Genomic DNA, 20030 nt, shown 5'->3' with positions numbered 1-20030 from the left:
CACAAGACTAACAACACAAGAGACGGCTGGTTCTTCTCAGAGCAGTAAATTCACTGTGTATATTTACTGTGAAGGGCCTCACCCCCTGCTTTTATCCAACACAGACTGCAGCTATTTATAAGGAAAATATTCACGTTGAGTTCTCAAGATGCTCACATCACACAGTGAAGGGAAAACCGCTTACGGGAGGGCAGGTGTGAGAGACAATCGGACCCAATCTTATCTGATTATCTTATCAGATAAGGTGGGTGGAGGGGTTATGGAGGGTTTTTAGTGTCTCCTCTAGTTTTCTGCATTTCCCTACCTCCCTGCAATGAACACGTATTTGTTTTTAATCAGAAGTGGAGGGAAAGCCAGTGTCTGTGACTTTACAGGAAAAGGACAAGAGGGAGACCCATGGAAGAGGGTGGCGGTACCTTGTCATTGGCCAGCTCCAGCGAGGCCATGGACTCCATGTCCAAAAAAAGGTCGGATTCGGCCTGGGCGGCCTCGCATTTCCGCTGGTTCTGGGCATCCAGCTGCTCACACTGGACGACCAGGCGCCTGAGGAGATCCAGGAGGAGCTGCAGGAGGGGAGGCCCCGAGCTTCTGCCCAGCTGTGAGGACGAGAGGCACACAACCCTCAGACCAGGGAAGGGCTGCCAGTCACCGAAACAGTGACTGCCATGTCCCTCTGCAACCAGAAGGTGAGATGTTACCAGAAACAAAAATCGAGAAGGGAGGCAGGCTCGAATGGCAACTCCTTTACACGCAGTATTTGTGAAACGCCAATAACCACAGCCATTTCTCACTAAGACACGTGTCCTCCTAACTGTTGATGAAATACACAGGTTTATTTTGACCAAAATAAGGGGAGAAGGTCCACCTCAAAGCATAAACTGAAAATCAGTAAACATCAGGGACAGAAAGCTCAACAACGAACTCCTGAACTAAAACTCAGGAGAGAAACGGGACGCCTGGCCGTGCCGTGCCGCTGGCCCAGGCTGTGGGAAGGCCCCACCCTGACTAACAGCTGCCCCAGCTGCACTTTACTGTCTGCAGCTGTGGAGGGATCTGCTGGGTTTGCAACTAAGGCCTAGAGAGGATGGGAGCTTAGCCCACCTCTGTGGCTCTGCTCCAGGGCAAGGGGCAGCCGGGCATGGAGGAGTGCTAACGAGCCATCTAGGCCTCCAGTTGCGGGCCTGTCCTGTGGCCCTGGGTGTGTCAGGTTACTACCCTCCCTACGCGTGGAAAAGGTCGACAACACGACCCCAGGACTCTAGCGATACTGTCACTCAGTTTGGACCCGACTCGGAGAAGGCCACGTTCTCTGGAGGTGGAGACTGGGGAGCATGTGGAGGTTGCAGGGACGGGCAGGAGCAGTGCTGACCTGGCCGAAGTTCTCCACGGTGCTCCTGAGGTAGAGCAGTAGGTGTTTCACTGAACGCAGGACCTGGTGCAGCGGGAGGCAGGGGATGGCAGCCCGCAGCTGCTCCTGAACAAGCTCGTCCAGGAGCGCGCCCTTGCTCTCATAGGCCGTCTGCAGCAGGGCAGCGAAGGAGGAAGCTGAAGGACCCTGGGGGGCAAGGCTGCCCGATGGCTGCAGTGGCTTGGGAGACGGCAGCAGCCCGGAGAAGAGGAGAGACACGTCAGCACAGAGGAAAAGGTGCACAGTCTGCTAGAACAGGTACAGGGCGACATTCATAACAAGGGGACATTTCACAATAATCACGCACTAATACTAAAAAACAGTGACCACATGGCATTTTATGTAATTAAGTCCCGAAATTATCAGTCACACACATCTTCCTAGAGTGTGTTAACTCGAAGGCACTGAATCGGGGAGGGAGTTACACAGCTTGGAGGACAGACACTGCAGTCAGGGGCTGCATGTGACAGAGATGTGGCTTTTATGCACAGGCGTCACTGATTAATCCCCAGAAACTGGGAAATTACCGCCGGTAAAGGAGCCAGTGCTGTGAGCTGCGTGCCTTCGGAAAGCCCTCCCCTGGAGCCTCCGTTAGAATACCATCTTGTTGGGAGGAGATGACAATGGACAGAACGAGGATCAATTTCTGGAGTCCTTTTGTCTCACACTGAAGTTGTTCATTTCTTCTGGCACAATTCCCAAACTGCCTTCTTGATTTACCCCACATGGCTTTTATTTTCATAACTTCAAACACTCCCCATCCTAAGACCAATACAACGAGGCCGTGTGTACCCTGAAACTCAGCGGGTCTCAAAGTGGGGTCCCGGGACCAGCAGCAGCATCACCAGAAACTTCTTAGAAATGCAAATTCCTGGGCCCCATGCAGACCGGTGGAATCAGACCCTCTGGGGGTGGGGCCCAGCAACCTATCTAAATGAGCCTCCAGGGAATTCTGATGTCCCCTCGGGGTGGGAACTACTGCTGTGACCTATTCAACAGAGAGCGGACACTTACACTTGAGCATCATGAGGTGAGGCACTGAACTAACGGCTCACACAAGCTGCTGTGTGGCTATAACCGACTCTGAACCACGGCTATTACACAGAGGAAGGTGGCAGGAGTCATGAAGGGCGTGGACTCTAGCGTGGACTCTGATACCCAATTGCCTGGGCCAAATCTTGACTCCACCACTGACTGACTGGTGGGGGGGGGGGGGAACCACTCTGTGCCTCAGTTTCTCCATGCATATAATGAGGATAGTAAGTCTTGACCTACTTCTCTGAGTTGTCGTGAGAATTAAATGGCTTAAAATACACATAGCACACCTGGTATGAAGCCCTGACAGACAGACATGCAATCAACATAAGCTCCTGTTACCAATATCAGAAGATAAGGAGATCCTAAGCTGCCTGTTTTTTCAAGTGCAGCTAAAATTCAATAAATACACAAAAATGCACACCACAGAGTTAATTTCTTGCTCCACCAAGCATTCGTAAATACTCTGCACTGGAGCCAGAACTGCAGCACCCCATTACAAGAATGTAGCCCCCACTGAAAGAAAATCCTTCCTTTCTTTTTTTTTCCTTTCCCAGCCAGAGCAGAATGGAGGACCAAGTCTGACCACTGAGCACGAGAAGCCTAGGGGCACGCTGAGGTCCACAGAAAAAGGCTACAGGACAAGCGTGCACAGATCACTCAATGAGGAAACCAGAAAAGGCAACCTCCGGCCTCAAAGCCTAAATGTGATGAGCCAATTATGCAGCCAGCGGGAAATTCAATTCTGCTGCATCACTGAGCCCTTTGTGTCTCAGGCACATCAGCTGAGCAGCAGGGACACTTCTTAGCTTCCTCTCCTCTGCAGGGGAAATTAGGACGTTAAGAAATTTCACCCTGTAAGCCATACGGCTGTAACGCTACACAGCTGTGGTACTGCCAACCGTGGCCCATGGAAGAAACCTCTGGGGGTTTCTAGGAAAGGCCTGGGTTCCACAGGAGCAGGGATGGCCGCAGCTCACCACCGCCTCGCGGGCTGACTCCGGGATCCAGAGGCTGTAGTATCTGTTGAACCAGGACAGCTGCTGACAGCAAGGTGGGACTGGAGGCTCCAACTTGTCATAAGCCTGCAGCAGAAGACACAGAGCCAGAGGGTCTCTCTGGGTGTGGAGGAGGTCCGTCAGCACCCCTGTCAGGTACGCCACGATGCTTTCTCCTGAGAAGGAATGAGATCCGGGTGGCGAGAGGCTTGCTGCGATCCACCATTAACACCAACTCCCACACATATTCAAGACCCAGAAAAACTAATAACAACTCCACGAGGGGTCACAAAACCACACTGGATGGCAGATGCTACTACCGCAGACCGCACCAGACTTTGTTTTATTAAACATACAGCACACAGTCAGACTTCAGGTCCTGAGGCCCAGAAGTGGAGACCCAGGCACAGAAGAGATGAGGCAAAGCCACCTGGGACAAGGACTTGTTCAGTGCTCCCCAACCCATTTCCTCTTCCTTGGCACACAAGCCTCCCTTGTGGTTAGGCTGGGACCACATGACTGGGTTAGCCACTTCCAGGCCCAACCAAAACACCCCTGCTAGACTGTCCACTCTGTCTTCCTCTTCCACAGTGACCATGGAAGTCATACGTTGAGATGGCCCAGCTCAAGACAGGAGCAGCCTGGATCCCTGAGCTACTTCCTGGACAATAGCCACCCAGGAAAGCAACCTGACCTGTACCGAACTATCACAAGGTCATGAAAGAGAACTTTACTCATTAAACCTCTGACACATTGAGGCTTATTTGTTACTGCAGCCCTGAGCAATGCTGACTAATTACACCATTGTGATCTGGGAGCACTTCCTTGGGTCTAAGTTGTCTGGATACCCAGCAAGTATGAAGGACTCACACCTTAGCATCAAGACATCAACAATAAACTGAAGAGAAAACATCAGTGTTACAGCAGGTGTCTGTGCAGCCATGCATATGCATTATTTCAGACTCCTCCCTCAGATGACCAATTTTCTAACAGCCTAGCCAGCCTCCAGATTCCTATCCCTGCACGCTCAGCTCCAATGGCTGTGTGGCCTCACTCCGGTGGGTCTGAACTCTGATGCTTTGGGTTTTCAGCAACTGTTTCCAGAGCCCCTGGAATCCCACCTCCTACCCCACAGAGACCTGCCTGCCTGATGCACCCAGAACATGCTGACAACACACAGGTACCTCCTTCACTTTCTGCCCCAAGAAGCAACTTGTTCCTGGCTTCTAGGGCTGCGGGGACCACAGCACTGAACGGGAATGTCAGCAGGATCATGTCTTCATTCAGTAAGAATCCAATCTCCTCATCCAAGCCTTCGCTGCCCTCCACCAGGACATCCACCATGTCCAGAACATCTGAGACAGAAAGCAGGGAATCACGCCGAGGCCAGAGCCACCGAAGGATTCTATTGCAAAGAACCCCACAGGGAGGGAGGGAGGAACAAGGGCATATTTGCAAAAAGAGAAAAAAATAAAAGCTAAACTTCTCTTGGGGGGAAATGCTTAACATAGAGTTTGATTCTACGTGGATGAGGTCATTGCCTATAAAGCCTCAAGATCTTTGCCAGGCAAAATGCAGGCTATCCAGCTCAGGTGATAATAGGCTGAAGTTTCCTCAGGTGACACTGAGAAACCCACAAACTAACCTGGACACAAGGCAAACAAACCAGAATCTGAGAAGCAAAAGAGTGTAAGCGTGAAGGCAGAGGCCAGGGGCGGCGTCTGGATTCACACCCTGACTTCGCTACGTACTAGCTGTGTGACGTCGGGCAGACTGCATCACCTTTCTGTGCCTCAGCTGCCCCACCAATGTATAAAGTGAGGATAACAACACCCCCGCCTAGGGTTGTTTACGAGGGTACATGAGTTAAGATTTGTAAAGAGCTTAAATCAGCACCTGGCATAAACAATGCACAAATAAAAACAACGCAGCAAAAAAGCTCAATACACATTTCCCATTACATGAACAAATTAGGCGATTTTCATTCCACGGTAGGCTGAGCTTCGACGCAGAGAAATGGGACGTCAGCACTGTGCATGAGGCTTTAACACAACTCTCCTCTTCTGGCTCTAATACGCCACTGCGGCTCCATCTTCAGAAGCCCAAGCAGGCAGGAGGGAGGGGCACCTACCGTCGATGTGGGAGACGGGGATGCTGACATCGTCGGCGTCCTGCTTCGTCACGGTGGCCTGCAGCGTGCTGGCTTCCTGGACAAAGTCAGATGCTCTGTCTGTGTACGAATAGGGATTCGCCACCAACGTCAATAAAACCTGGGCATTAAGGAGTCAAGTGGAAAACATTTAAGATGGTCACAAACGAAGGAAAAAAATGCCACTGAGAAACAGAAAAGCTGGAATGTTATCAGGCCTTATTAAGAACACTAATCTTCCTGCAAAGTTTTTTTTTTTAACTTTTTACCGTGGAATTTTAAACAAACTTCTCCTTTTGGTTTAAACCATTGCTTTTAATTCGCTCTTAGTATACCACTATTCCCTCGGGCAAGAACAAATTCCCAAAAGGAAATTAAACAGCACAGAGTAATATATTCCCATTTTACAGATTCTAAAACTGAGTAGACTCTGATGTCTCAGCAAGAATTAGGAAGTAAGCCAGGAAGAGAGGGCTTTGGCATACTGGTGCATCAAAAATGCCCTAATTACACCAAGGCTCACTCAGTACAATTATCCCCAGCATGCTCCTTCACACAAGAAGTACGTGCTTACACGTTCCAGAAACTGAATCACAGTCTCTCTCTTCTCCTCCACGGTGCTGTCCAGGTGCTCCAGCCACAGCTCCAGCTCCCTCCAGGTGTGCTCAAACACGCCCGTGTCCCGCAGGATCTGTCAGGAAGCAGACACCGGCGGAAGAGTCGGGGCGGACCCTGTGCTCGGTGGGAGCAGCAGTGGTTTGTGCTCCAGCACGACATGGAGACCCAAGGGGCACAAAGTGGATCAATTCCATCCACAGTTTACTCTAAAAACTACTCTTTCAAAACAACACTCCCATTGTTGAGGGAAACAAGGAAAAGGGATCATCCTGGGCTCTGTCGAAGAGAACAGACAAGAATAATGCCTTGTCTTGCTAGTTCTTACTCCTTTTCTTCAACTTCTAAAAAATAAAAAGGGGAAAAAATCCAGCTGCGACTTAGCAGTCTGATTTTCTACCTGGGTTTTCACAAAGACCCAGGTAAATACGCACAACTCGACCCCTCACAGCTACTCAATCCTCCACCTATATGAAATTGTCCAAGACGATGAACCACTCACGTCACACCATCTCAGTGTGGCCCTGAAGACGCAGGCCTAGGGCTGGAAGCGCCCCCCGTTTCTAAGAGAACAGCATTTGTTATGAGGCAGGGCTTGAGCTGAGGGGGTGAGTAAATGACATCACCAATGGCCTGACGACAGAGACTCGAGATCTGAGCAACAGAGTGCACCAGAGGCCAACCCTCTGCCAACGCCACCTGGCTGCAGTTGGTGATTGTGACATCTGGCTGGGGTCAAGCTCACACCTGCACGACCTGTCAGGAAATGGCAACGTGCAGAGGTCAAGACCTAGACGTTCCTGTCCTTCAGGCGGCTCGGGTGAGAAGCTTAAAGGGCAGCAAGATTATTAGTACTTTGAAGAAAGGTAAAACCTTTGCACCCTCAAAATGGTGAACGTGATTTCTGTAGCACCCCCAAGATGCCTGCTGCACAGCAGAAACAAGGAACTCAATTTCCAAAGGCTACAGCAAGACGTGACGTAACCCTGAAAACGAGCACCAAGTATAAGAAAGAAGAGAAGCTGGGGCCGGCCCCATGGCTTAGTGGTTAAGTGCGTGCGCTCTGCTACTGGCGGCCCGGGTTCGGATCCCTGGCGCGCACCGACGCACTGCTTCTCCGGCCATGCTGAGGCCACGTCCCACATACAGCAACTAGAAGGATGTGCAACTATGCCATACAACTATCTACTGGGGCTTTGGGGGAAAAAAAGGAGGAGGATTGGCAATAGATGTTAGCTCAGAGCTGGTCTTCCTCAGCAAAAAAAAAAAAAAAAAAGAGATTAGCATGGATGTTAGGTCAGGGCTGATCTTCCTCACACACACACCAAAAAAAAAAGAAAAAAGAAAAGCAGACAAACTTCTCATTCCCTTCGCTGACTTTGAGGACACCTGTGCTGCAGCTGATTGCCAAGGTCCAAAGGCTGACGCCCTGGAGAAGGCCCAATCTGGAGCTGAGGGAAAAGACACAGCCCATTCAACAGTTCCCCAGAGGGCCGGAAATCTTAATTTACTGAACTTACAATGTTGAGGGCATGACCTACTACTTTATCACATATAACCTCCTCCGCAATCCTGCAGTTTTATTATTCCATTCTCCATGGGAAAACTGAGTTTAGAGGGTTAAGTAACTTGTCCAATGCCACCCAGGATGTGGCAGAACCAGGACTCAAATCTAGGAACAGGACTTCAAAGTGCATGCTCTCTCACTTTGCCATGTTGCCTCTCAGGAATGCAGCCAAATTTAAGACATGATAAACTAAAACTGCCGTAAGACCTTCTACTTTTAAATTACAATAGTCCTAATGCATCCTTAATTCAACAACTGTTGTATATACAGTATAGACTGTGCAAAATGCCTCTGAGAAGTAGGAGCTGGTGAAAGATGCTTACCTTCATGATGAGAAGTTTGGTTGATGACTTGAGCTGTAAATGGCTACTGGTCACAAACATTTTCATCAGTAAGTAAAACACGGATCGTTCTCCTCCAATAATTTCTGCATCTGGGCCTTCCTGGAGTTTGAACAACAGAACGTGACAAACGTAACAGAAGCCACTGTCTGCTGAGCAAACAGGGCCTGCAGGCCCAGTATGCTGCCTGCCAGGCCTTTCATCTCATCCCACGGTAACAACTTGGCAGGACTGCTGGGAGTTGATATATGAGGAACCTCAGAAGTTAGGGAACTCACCCCAAATGCCCAAACAGCAGGTGTAGTAAAACAGACTAACAACAGTAAGCATGGTGGTCCTCTTCATGTGCTGGCACCCTTCACAGTTCTTTACGTACACTGACTCACTCTCTTCTCCCAACAGTCCTGGGTGGGGATGACTGTCACCCCCATTTCACGTATGTGGACACTGAGGCATGAGAAGGTAACTGCCTGTTTAATGGCCGAGCTGGGAATCAAGCCCAGGTAGGCCCGGTGCAGACGCGGCACTGCCTGGTGGGTAGTGGGGGAGACTCATCAAAGGTTGCACTTCTGCATTTCAGCAGGATGCTGGTGTTAATATAATCGATGCCTTATACATAATTTAGCCTCTTACAAAGGCTTTTGGGCTTTGAACACACGTGTCAGAGAGGTACACAGAGCTCCAGATCCCCAGCCCAAACTCCACCGAGTCTGTGCCTCACTGGAGCCCCCAGCAATGAGGACCACCCTGAACACGTGAAACGCTGGCATCCACAGAGCCCAACAGATGTATTTTATGAGCAGCAGGTGGGGCATGGAATATAAATTAATATTTTAAAACCAGTTCTCTCAAAGTAGGAGGCCTCTGTTCACTTGCCAACTAAATCATCCAGAGCCCTTTCACCCAGTTCAGCTGGGGCGAAAACCAAACAACGTCCCCAGCTTGTCATCTCTCAGGGGCTGGTGGCAGTGACCTCATGGCGGGGTGTGAAGATTGAGAGTGGGGTTCTGGGCAGCACTGCCTGGGTCCATTCCTGGACACTCCACATACAGTGGGGACCCTGTAGAAGTTTCCTAACCACCCTGTGCTCCAGCTGCCTTGTCTTTAAATGGTGGTAACTGAGCTGACATGCAGAGGCCTCGTGTCAGGCCTGGCAAAGAGGAAGTTCTCAAATCCTCAACCCCAATGCAGGTGAACCCTACAGAGAGGACTTGGGAAAAAAATACATAGATCCCAGTGCCACAGCATTCTTACACCTTTCTGGAAATATCCCATGTAAATGTGCCAACATACATTTCCATGCTTAGTTCCATGTAAGATCTTAAATGAGATCTAAGTCATTAAAAAAAAGTCACCTGAGCTAATGAGAAATTCTCTTAGCCAATGCTTAATTTTGCCCGGTCATGTTCCCGTCTTTGGATAGAAGTGACTCAGCACCCTGTGTTTAAATACACAAGTAAATATCTGTTTCATCTTGAGTTCCCTTTATGATTTAACATCATGTAGTCCAGAAAGTCCTGGAAGACATTATTAAAAAAAGAAAAAAATGCCAGCAATTTTTACTGATTTTTCCACCAGCCTCAACCTTCTCCTGGCTTGGTATCTATTCTGATCTCTGTCTTCAATTCTTCCGGAATGAGGACAAAGGAGAAGGAATGTATTTTGTTTATTTTCCAAAAGGTTTTAAAATGACAAGCAAAATGTAAAATAGTCAAGATAAAAAATACTAAGAACTCTCAGTACTCTAATTGCTATTATTAGCAATAATACATTTTCAGTAAAGACACATTAGGCACCTTATTTTGCAAAAGCAAAGAGAGTCACGGGCCTCCTGGTTCGTGAATCAGGACCTGGCCTCTGCTCTAGACGTGTCTCTCTAAAAGGAGAACTGCTAACATCCTCCTTCGTGTCCTCAAGCCTAGCAGGGTCTGGATCTAGTTACAAATTCTCAGGCCAGAAAGCCAACAGGCCCACCAGGTCAGCTCACGACAGAGGCTCTCCGCTTCCTACCTGTGCCTTGAGCCACAGAAACTTGCTGGCGGGCAGTTCCAGCGCCACCTTCAGAATGTGGTGCTGCAGAATGGGAGGCACCTCCTCTCGAAGGCCCTGCTCTGAGATGACGCCTGTGGGCGGAAAAGAGGAAAACAGACAAGAAGTCATGCGAGGAGGGTGCCCAGCAACTGCCGCCCTGGCCGGAAGAAAAGATAAGGAACTCCACATCTGGAAGTAAAAAGGAAGGATTCCGTCCCCCGGGTCCTGCACTCACCCTCATCTGTGCCCACTCCCTCTGCCCAGACGCACCTCACCCGACAAGTCCTCCCCTCCCGAGGTCTATCCAAACCCTTCAACAAAAGCCCAAACTCCACTTGCCCAAAGAAGCCCTTGCCTGCCACTCGGCCCCCACCGACCTCCTCCTGCAGCTTTAAGCGCTGTGTCCCATGCTGCCCTCCAGGCACAGGCTCTGGGTAACGTTAATCCCTTACATGGGCCACAGGCCACGCTCCCCAGACAGCAAGTATTTGTGAGCAGACTGGCCACCTGAGCCCGAGACTGGGTCCTCATCCTCTGGCCTGATTTCTGGGTTTCTCCTCTGCTTGGGAAGGACACAGTACTATATACTAAATGGCCACATTCTAGTGAATTTCTTAGTCTCACAGCAAGGACAACCTTTCAACTTCAAACAATTAAAAAGTTAATTTCGGGGGCTGGCCCGGCTGCATAGCGGTTAAGTGAGCACGCTCCGCTTCGGCGGCCCAGGGTTCGCAGGTTCGGATCCCAGGCACGGACCAATGCACCGCTTGTCAAGACATGCTGTGGCGGCGTCCCATAAAAAGTAGAGGAAGGTGGGCATGGATGTTAGCCCAGGGCCCATCTTCCTCAGCAAAAAAGAGGAGGACTGGCGTCGGATGTTAGCTCAGGGTTGATCTTCCTCAGGAAAAAAAAAAAAAAAGATAAAATAAATGTTAAAAAAAAAGTTAATTACAGCTTTTGAATAGGATTATTTCAAGAGCTTACGAATTTCAAGAATGCTATTTCTGCAAGTCTTCTTCCTTAGGCCCAATTATCAAGTCAATTTTATTAGACAAATTTTTCCATCAAGGAAACTTGACCAGACAAGCAGAAGGTTACTTTTGCAAGATACAGTTTGACCCTGACTCACTGGGTCCAGGGGTGTCTCCGCATGAGTGGGACATCCCTTCTCAGGAGCTCTCATGTTTGTGCTGCTGCTCCTTTGAAAACAGGCTGTAGAGTTCCCGTCACAATATCCGATTTGTCGGTCATCTGTGGCCGGCAGTTCCGGCTGGCTGGCTTCTCTCTTCTCCTCTCTCGCTGCTGCTAAGTGTTCATCTGATAGTTACTTAAGGAAGACCAGCTATTTAAAAAATATTGGTCCAAATACAAGTAACCAGGCTGGTGGATCACACATGCCGACTAAATTGCCCACCAGCCTCCCTGGTTACACTTTAATCCGTGCTCCCTTCATCCTCGCTGGCAGAAACAGCAGAGGGGCGTCTGCAGTCCCTGGAGATGTACCTTTCAGGAGCTTGCTGAAGTCAAAGTTGTACTGCATGACCACATGCGGGACCACCTTCTGGTAGAGGCATATGACCTGGAGCAGGACGGCTTTCAAAAGGATGGTCTCTGCATCATCTGAGCCAAAACAAAACGGCTTGAATTAGGAAACACACGTGTTCTTTGTCCTCAATCGGCAACAGATAAGTAGTTGAGCCACCCGCGACCCAGTGCCATCAACCGCAAGCTGAAAAGTGAGGCCGCAGACAGACCCCCGAGACATTGGATTTCAGGAGTCGACATGGTAAAAAGTCCAGACTGTTCAAACAGCCTGGGTTTAAATCCCCATTTTACTGCTGTGACCTTCAACAGGTTAAAGCCACCCTGTCTCTCTGTGCTTTAGTGTCCTCATCTGAACAACGGGGACACACAGCAGTGCCCAGCCTCGTAGGGCGGCTGTAAGGATTAAACAGGATATAGATATAAGACACAAAGCCCACTGCCTGGCCAATAACAAGGTCTGAGTCGATGTAACTTATTACGAGGAGGGGCCTACGTAGCCCACCTCCAGCTGCAGAGCAAGAGAGGTCCCCCCACTGAAAGGCCAGAGCACACGGTACCCATTGTTCTAGTCTTTAGAGAGACACAGTGCTTGCATAGAGCTTGGGTGCATTTCTAATAGATGTTAGAATTCAATCTACGATTCTATTCTCCTCTCTGAGCAAAAAGGACACAGGATTCATTCATAGCCAGAGAGGCCTTCAAAGCGCTCTAGACAGGAGCCGGCCCCGGCTGCCGGTCAGCGCTGTCTGCAAACAGCAGGGGCCCCACAGAGCCCTCACCGCACTGGGGAGCCACGCAGGCAGCAGGAGTCTTGTCGCCCCTTTTCTTTCCTCTCTCGTCATCCTGTTTCATGTCTTGCTTTCTAAGTGACTGCCAGACCCACACTATGGTGTTCAGGTCTGGTAAAATCTAAAAGGAAAACCAAAGAAACAAAAAAATCAGTCACAGGAAAAAAAGAGAGACAAATGAACTGAATCTACTAACAAGGAGAAGCAAAACCCAAGGGGAGGTGCAAGCACATGGGAGTGTACGTGAGCGTGAATGTGAGTGTGTAAGAAAGAGCCGGGGCAGCAGGATGAGAACAGGCCCACATCTTTTTATGAGCTCTGTTTGTGGGTTAATTCCTAGAACTGTACATAATAAGGATTTGGTGAAAAAAACAAGTGCTGATAATTAAAACAAGCCCCTTAAGACTCCTTCACCTGAGCAAGACACTGGGAACAAAGAAACAGGTCTTTATGACCAGCTGGGGGGACCTGTCCAGCATGATCTTGGCTCTTTCAGGGCAGCCACCAGTCTGCAGAAGACTGGCCTTCCTCCCTTACCAGACTGAGCTACGGGGAGGAGGGAGTGAGAGGGGCTTCCCAACCACCCCCTCACGCGGCCCCACTCCAGCGTGGGTGTGCAGCGGTGGAGGAGGGGAAGGGGCACAACGGCTCCTGATGAGACATGAGGCCGGAGGAGCACCCACCCTCTGTGCCCCCAAGATCGCCTTTTCCACCTGGTGTGCTTTCTGTGACATCTGTAAAGAAAGCCCTGGAAACTTCCCCGGGAAGGCCAAGCCTGGCTTCCACACCCACCTTGCTGAGGGCTTCTCTGAAAAGCCGCACAAATTCTTCCATCATCGCAGCCGTGTACACGCCTGAGTCTTGCCACGCCTCTTTATTCAGGCAGTAGTCAACAGTTTTTAATGCTCTCTTCAAAATGACGGAAATAAGGGATAAAGCTGTGTGTCTCACTGATGTGCTGTCCAACTGGGAAGAAAAAGCATTAAATCCACAAATGTCTTTAAGCTGCACTGGTGGACACACCCCTCCCAAGCTGGGGCCTTGGCTGGCTCTCGTCCCTTCTCAGCTCACTCACAGGGAGAGCTGTACAAGACAACTGGTCTCTACACTCTGTGAAGAGTGGCCTGGGGACCCTGCGCTCTGGACCTCCTGCAGATTTGACCTCAGCAGTTACCGGGAAGGTGGTTACCAGAGAAAGAGTCTGAGAGTTATTTCTGTTTCATTCTCTGTCTTTGTAAGTCTTCTCTGACAACCACTCAGCTCATATGAATTATCTGCATCAACAACAGCGAAGATAGCACCAGAACCCAACCAGCCCCTAAAAAAGCATTTAACATCAGGTGGAAAGATGACAAGAAAGGGCATCAGGTACTTTAGTATGAAAAAACACCTCTAGGCTCCATAAGCCAGCAGCCCTCAACCCCAGGCCTCCGACATCCAGACTCTCTACTTATATTCCGAGTGACAGCCAGGTGGGTCTTCAAAACCCCCACTTGCTGCAGAAACTGAATAATGTTCAAGAACCTGTGCTATTACCCAAAAGAGGGAAAGCTCAGGCCCCGGCTAGTCGTGGCGTGTCCTGGGCCAGCAGCAGTGAGGGCCCCTCCTGGGGGCTCAGGGGACACATGTCTCAGGCCCCGGTGCACCCAACTCAACCAGCTCCAGGTGATTCCCCAGGACAGGAAGGTCCGGGAGCAGCGGCTGGGATACTGCGGATTTATAGTCAAGTAGAAACAAAAAGGTTTTCTGAGGGACTTTTAGTTTAATAACCATGACAGCCACTCCCGCAGTGTTGCACTGAGCTGGGGTTTCATTTTATACGTACATCATGCACTAAAGTAGCACTGCATTAAATATTCTAAACCAATAGTGACTCCCACTCCGTAATAGCTTCAAAGGCAGGGCCCAAACGAGCGTTCACACACACACCCGATGGCGGGGAGCAGAGCTCAACCAACGGCCTGAGACGCTACCTCCACGCACCTTATTTCGTGTTTTTAAATAAGCTCTTTTCTTTCTGATGCTAAAATGTATGCTGTTAAAAATTTTCAGATAATACTGTAAAGAATAAAAGAAAAATGAAAAAAAAAAAAACCCCTACAAGCCCACCCCCTAGATACACCAGCGTCAGTGGGTCTCACTGGTGGTAACACACTGGGAAAGGGCCCACTGAAGAGCAGGCACAGCAGTGCTTCTCCCTCGCTGGCCCTGGCCCTGCAAAGACAGCAGCATTGGCAGGAGAGAAAGCCATGTCCTTTCTCTCACCCTGTAGCCACTCCACCCAGGGGACGGAACACCCCCTGGGGGCACAACCCCTCTTGCCTGAAACACTACTGTGGGAGGGAGAGAAGACAGCCATTTATATCCCAGACCTCCAGGAGTCAGCTCCAAGGGGAGCACAAATGCAGCCGGCCAAATGAAATTATCTTCTGCCCATAAAAAGAAGGCATCTCACATATTCCTTTCAATTCTATTTTCTTGCAAGCCCCTTGGGATAAAATACTTTGTGTCTCCCACAAAACAGATAGGCAAGCTAGCTGGGTCCTAATTTGGGTTGTTATGATTTGGCAACCAGAACAAGAGAACTTTCTGCCCAGTCCCACACAGGCATCCTTCTCTCTCCTCCTCACCCCACCACCCACTCGCAGCACAACCCTGGATGGGTATCAAAACACGCTCAATCCTGCTGCACGATGGAAGGAGTCTACACCACTTTACGGAAACTGCCCCATCACCACGGGGGCGAATTCATGCCTGTGCACCCACCATGGCAGATCTTGCTCCTGCTGTGTTCACAATAAGCCAGCCGGCGTGGAGGGACAGGGACTCCACCTGCCCCAAAGGAACCCTAGGCCCTGCACCCCTCTGAATAACTGGCCTCCCCCACGTAGGTCGTGAGGCCACCTGGGTTTAGGAGGGGCTGGCAGGGCCCAGGACCCACGTGTGTTAACAACTCACACCTAAGTTCACCTACGGCTACAATGCTTTGGCGAAAGATGCACAAGTCTCTCAGAATGTGGCTTCTGATGGGAGTTGGGGACCTTTATAATAAATAATGAGGGAAATTTAAGCATCGGTTTTTTTCCACGACCATGTCCTCCAAAAATGCCTGAAACAGCTGGTCCTCAAAGTAAATGTTCCCCAGAAATTTCTTAACACTATTCACTTAAATCACAAAAGAAAGGATTTGCTATGCAAATTTCAGTGCCACCCTGTCCAGAAATCCTTAACTAATGAGATTTTAATACACGACATTGGGCTGTAGCTGAACACACTTCTCTTCCTCCCTTAGGCAGGCTGAGAGAGCCGTGGAGGGATCCAGCAGTCCCAGCTCTGTGCTGGAGCAGGGACAATGCTGTGCACTCCGTCACCCTCTGGCATGAACGTGCCTCGGGCTCCAGGGTCCCTTCCCCAGGTGAGTGGACACTGCCACTCGTGGAAAGCCTCAGGGGCTCACTGACAAAACACGATCCAATATACCCAGGCCAGTATTCTAAGAACAATCCACAGCACAGCCAGCAGGGTTAGCGAGAGAAAGTTCTAGAAGCAGGGTAACAACTTACATTTAATGCCTGGGTGAACATGGTCTTATTGCACACCAGGGGCACGGTGGTCACCATTACCATCGCCAGGAGCCGAGGCAAGGGGATGAACTCTCTGGTCTGAAATGCCCGGGAAATGTCCGGCTGGGCCTCATAGATCTAGGAAAAGGAGAAAAGAGAATGAGCCGGGGCTGGAGGTTAAGTTTCAAACCTGAGGCTAACTGCAGGCACCCCACAGTGAAGCCATTCCAATGAAACAATTATAGCGACAAAGGCTCGCTACAAGGAACAGGGTCCCGAAGATTAACCCCCAATCCATTTTTTAAAGACAGGTCAGGTCAGGAGACTGGCTGTTACTGGGGCAGTGATCTTCAAAGCAGAGCTGGGCCTGCGGGCTGGGGAGCCTCTTAAAACCTCTGATGGCAAATAAGTCACTGCTGGAGCTAACGACAGTATTACTCATCGGTTACTGCACTTGATAGGCACCTGACAAATTATGTCATCATCTTAACGCTTCAGGACATCCATTTGGGGTAGGGATTTTTACATTAAAATAAAAAATGTTTATAGATGACAAAATTGGACCTCAATGAGGCTAAGTAATTTCCCTGGGCCACATGGCTAGTAAGCAGAGAAGTGAGGACTCTCACCCAGGCCTGCAAAGACATGCACTTGCCCCTTCCCCTTCCCTGGGGAGAGCAGCACCAGCACAGCTCCCAATACGGGTGCTGGACACAGGGCTTCCCTCACCAAAATGAGGGGGAAAGTGCGTCCTTCTCGTCCCAAAATACACACGGGGACTGCATACATAGGCACTCAAGGAAAATGAGAGAATACATGAACATAAGCTTGTTTTACAGATAACCCATGCCCAGGTCGAGGCACAAGAAAGCAATCCCAGGTATTTCCCCACCAGGCAGGCCATAAATCAGAGAGAGCTTAACCGAGCCACCCAGTAATGCCAAAGAATTTGTAGTAGGGACTTCCATTGGTAGCGGGGGGGCGGGGGGGGGATGCTGATATCTACGATCAAAAGGAAATAAATGTATAACCACTTAAATAAACAGACCACTATTTCACAGCTTATTTCAAGTTTTTTAAGTACTTGAAACAAGAAGCTTTAAAAACTACCCTACAATTCAGACATTTCACTACTGCCAGCCTAACTGTGCTAAAACTCATCATGATCTCCATCTAAGCAAAATCTGGATGAAAAAGATGACACTGGCTCAACAGATTCAAAAGGCATACACCTCAAAATTCAGCTCAGTTAAAAGCAAAATGTCCTTAAGAGATAAGCACACCAAACTTACATGATCTAAAATGCCCCCTGAAGAACGGCTGAATGAAGGTCTTCACACTGTACAATATATCAGAACCTCACTTCCTCCCGCCCCTGCCGCCAGTCCCCCAACTCCTTACCCTCTGCCTCCTATCCTATCTCACAGACTTTGAAATACTCATGTGTTTTTACCTTGTTTAGTAGTTTGATATTATTTGACCAAGTGGACTTCACTCTTGGGAGAAAGGAGAATGTGACTTCCTTGAAATATTTGTTCAGTAAGTCCGGGCACACTTTAAGGATGTTCACCACAAGCTCAGCCACCAGCGCATCGTCTGCTGCAGTTTTCAAACCCAAGAGGAAGTGCAGGAGCGTCAGGTTTCCTCCTCTGTCAAAGACAGGAGAAGAGAGGGGTCAGCAGGGAACTTTCACAACACGCTGAGAGCTCATGATACTAACAGCAGCTCCGCAGCATCGCCCTCGGTAAACGCAGCCCTAACAGGGGCACAGGCAAAGTCATTTTTGGTGAATTTCCCTCATAGACTAAAATGGGATGTTTTCATGGCCTGTGGGGTTCCAGCTCTCCACCACAGGGCTTGAATTCACTCCTTACTTCTGAGTGGCTGAAAAAGTCTCTACTTTGTCTTGTGCCCCATCCCTCCCTCTCTCCCTTGAGTTCCACTGGACTTCTCAAGAAGAGGAAGAAACACATTTTCTCTATCCATCCCAGCCACCTACCAGTCTACCCAGCAGTCAAGGCTGGTATCAAGACAGGGCAAAATCAGCAGGGAGGAATCCACTTCCCAAATTGCATTTTGAGATTTTACTGAACCCTTCCCTCCAACTACACACAAAAATGTATGTATATAAATAAATATATGTGTAAGTATAAAAAATACAGAGAATGCATTTTTCTTTTGAAAAGGTGAAGTTTTTTTTTACATGAAGTGCAAACGAACTGTCACATAGTCCATAGTGCCATAAAATTATTTCTAAAACTCAACAAGATGGCACAAAATCTCTGCAAGGGTCTCCTGCTCCCTATGTTTCTAGCTTATTTCAAATCCCTACACCTTCACTTAGCAGCCCAAATAAACTAAAATAGAATAAAAAGTCTACCCGATGACAATATTCAAAACCCGTCCCAAAGTGGGCAGTTCTCAAAAGTAAAAGATGATAAAATAAGAAGCAGGAAAGCATACAGACATTAAAACTTGCAGAAAGGGAGCAACTAGCCTAGAATTTACACAGCCAAACCCACAGGACTTGGTTTTACCCACCTTGATACCTTTTAAAAAAAGAAGCCTTTTCACATCTGCTTGACTGAGAACTCATAAAATCCAGAAAGACCTCAGAATTTGCCTCATTTGCATGGCTTCTAGGATCCTCAGTTTTGAATCCCCTTATAAACCAACTAAAACTAAGATGCTATACGATAGCTTTACATATAGTAAAAATTCTTCACAAATTGAATTAGAAAAGAATATAATTTTGATCAGAAAGCTACCCTTTTTTAAAAGTTTTAAATTCTTAATATGAATATTTCATGAGCAAAACATAGCTTGTGTTGTCAAATGAATGGAAGATTAAATCTGCAAAAAGTGCTAAAAATAGTGCACACACACAATTTTAATCGACAACGTAATAAAATGAATAGTATTTATATTTACACAGTGGTTAATACGCGCCAGACACTGCTCTAGGCAGTTACCACACTCTACCTCTCTCTGAGGCAGGTACTAATTTTATTTCCATTTTACAGATGAGGTAACAGAGGCAGAGAGGAGTAGTAATCTGCTCAAGGTCTCAGAGCTGACTCCAGAATCCGTCTTCTTAACCCCTGCGCCAGGGGTCAGCAAACTACAGCCCACTGTCTGTCTTTGTAAATAAAGCTTTATTGGACCACTGTTACACCCATTTGCCTATGTCCATGGATGCTTTGGTGCTACAATGCCACAGCTGAGCCATCACCACAAAGACTATATGGTCTGCCAAGCCTACAGTACTTACTATCTGGCCCTTTAGAGAAAAAGTTTGCCAATCCTCACATACACTATGATGCCTCACTTTCAAACACCTACCACGTGCCAGGCACTGTCCTAGGCACTGGGGATCTGAAACAGGCTAGCCTCTGCTCTCACTGATTCTCACCTATCAGATAATGAACAAGCAAATAAATAAATATGTAGGGTGGCGGTTAAGTCACAGTCAGAAGCAAGAGCCAGGCAAAAGGATAGTGACAGAGGAAAGGCTATTTCAGAAAAGGGCCACCAAGGAAGGTCTCTCTGATGTGGTGACATTAGCATGAAGATTTGAATGAAGTGCGGGAAAAAGGCTTACGACTATTGGGAAACCATGCATTTCAACTTTCTCAAAGCTTTCCATTATTTCCCCACAAAGCAAATTCTCTTCCTCTACCCTAAGTGCAAACATTTGTCTTTTGCACATGGCTTCAAAAAATTTACATAAACCACAGCTTATTTAAACAGACCCACACCCACAAGTAGATTCAGTATGCTCATTAAATGATCATCTATTTTATGGGTCTACTTAAGCGGGAAAAAAATGTGTGTTTTAAGCATGGTATTATATTAGACGATGAAAGTCTGCTGTTCATTTTAATAGGAAGACAAGCTTTTTCTTACTCCAGAAAGAAGAGTAGGATAGAGAGAAAAGCTATATCACCAAACAAATTAAAGGAAAAAAAATGATATGGCAAGTTAATTCAT

At 48.4% G+C, this 20030-nt stretch overlaps 1 protein-coding gene across 3 annotated transcripts in view; it reads right to left on the bottom strand.

Annotated features, from left to right (window-relative positions):
* Nucleotides 1–20030, bottom strand: part of URB1 (URB1 ribosome biogenesis factor) — a 77283-nt gene that overhangs the window by 41480 nt on the left and 15773 nt on the right. For all 3 annotated transcript variants that reach the window (XM_087418150.1, XM_087418149.1, XM_087418148.1), the window contains exons 9-21: nt 17494–17689; nt 16041–16178; nt 13270–13443; nt 12469–12598; nt 11648–11764; nt 10124–10236; nt 8096–8215; nt 6165–6281; nt 5573–5711; nt 4626–4796; nt 3424–3617; nt 1370–1588; nt 417–596 (exon numbers count right to left, since the gene is read on the bottom strand). In XM_087418150.1, the coding sequence (XP_087274276.1) occupies nt 417–596; nt 1370–1588; nt 3424–3617; nt 4626–4796; nt 5573–5711; nt 6165–6281; nt 8096–8215; nt 10124–10236; nt 11648–11764; nt 12469–12598; nt 13270–13443; nt 16041–16178; nt 17494–17689 (2008 nt within the window). The remainder of the gene's footprint in view (nt 1–416; nt 597–1369; nt 1589–3423; nt 3618–4625; nt 4797–5572; nt 5712–6164; nt 6282–8095; nt 8216–10123; nt 10237–11647; nt 11765–12468; nt 12599–13269; nt 13444–16040; nt 16179–17493; nt 17690–20030) is intronic.

Source organism: Ceratotherium simum, chromosome 27 (assembly GCF_057802395.1).
Source record: "Ceratotherium simum simum isolate JZ-2026a chromosome 27, ASM5780239v1, whole genome shotgun sequence".
Taxonomy (NCBI): domain Eukaryota; kingdom Metazoa; phylum Chordata; class Mammalia; order Perissodactyla; family Rhinocerotidae; genus Ceratotherium; species Ceratotherium simum.
The sequence above is the reverse complement of the archived record's forward strand: the minus strand, read 5'-3'. Positions and strand labels throughout refer to the sequence as shown.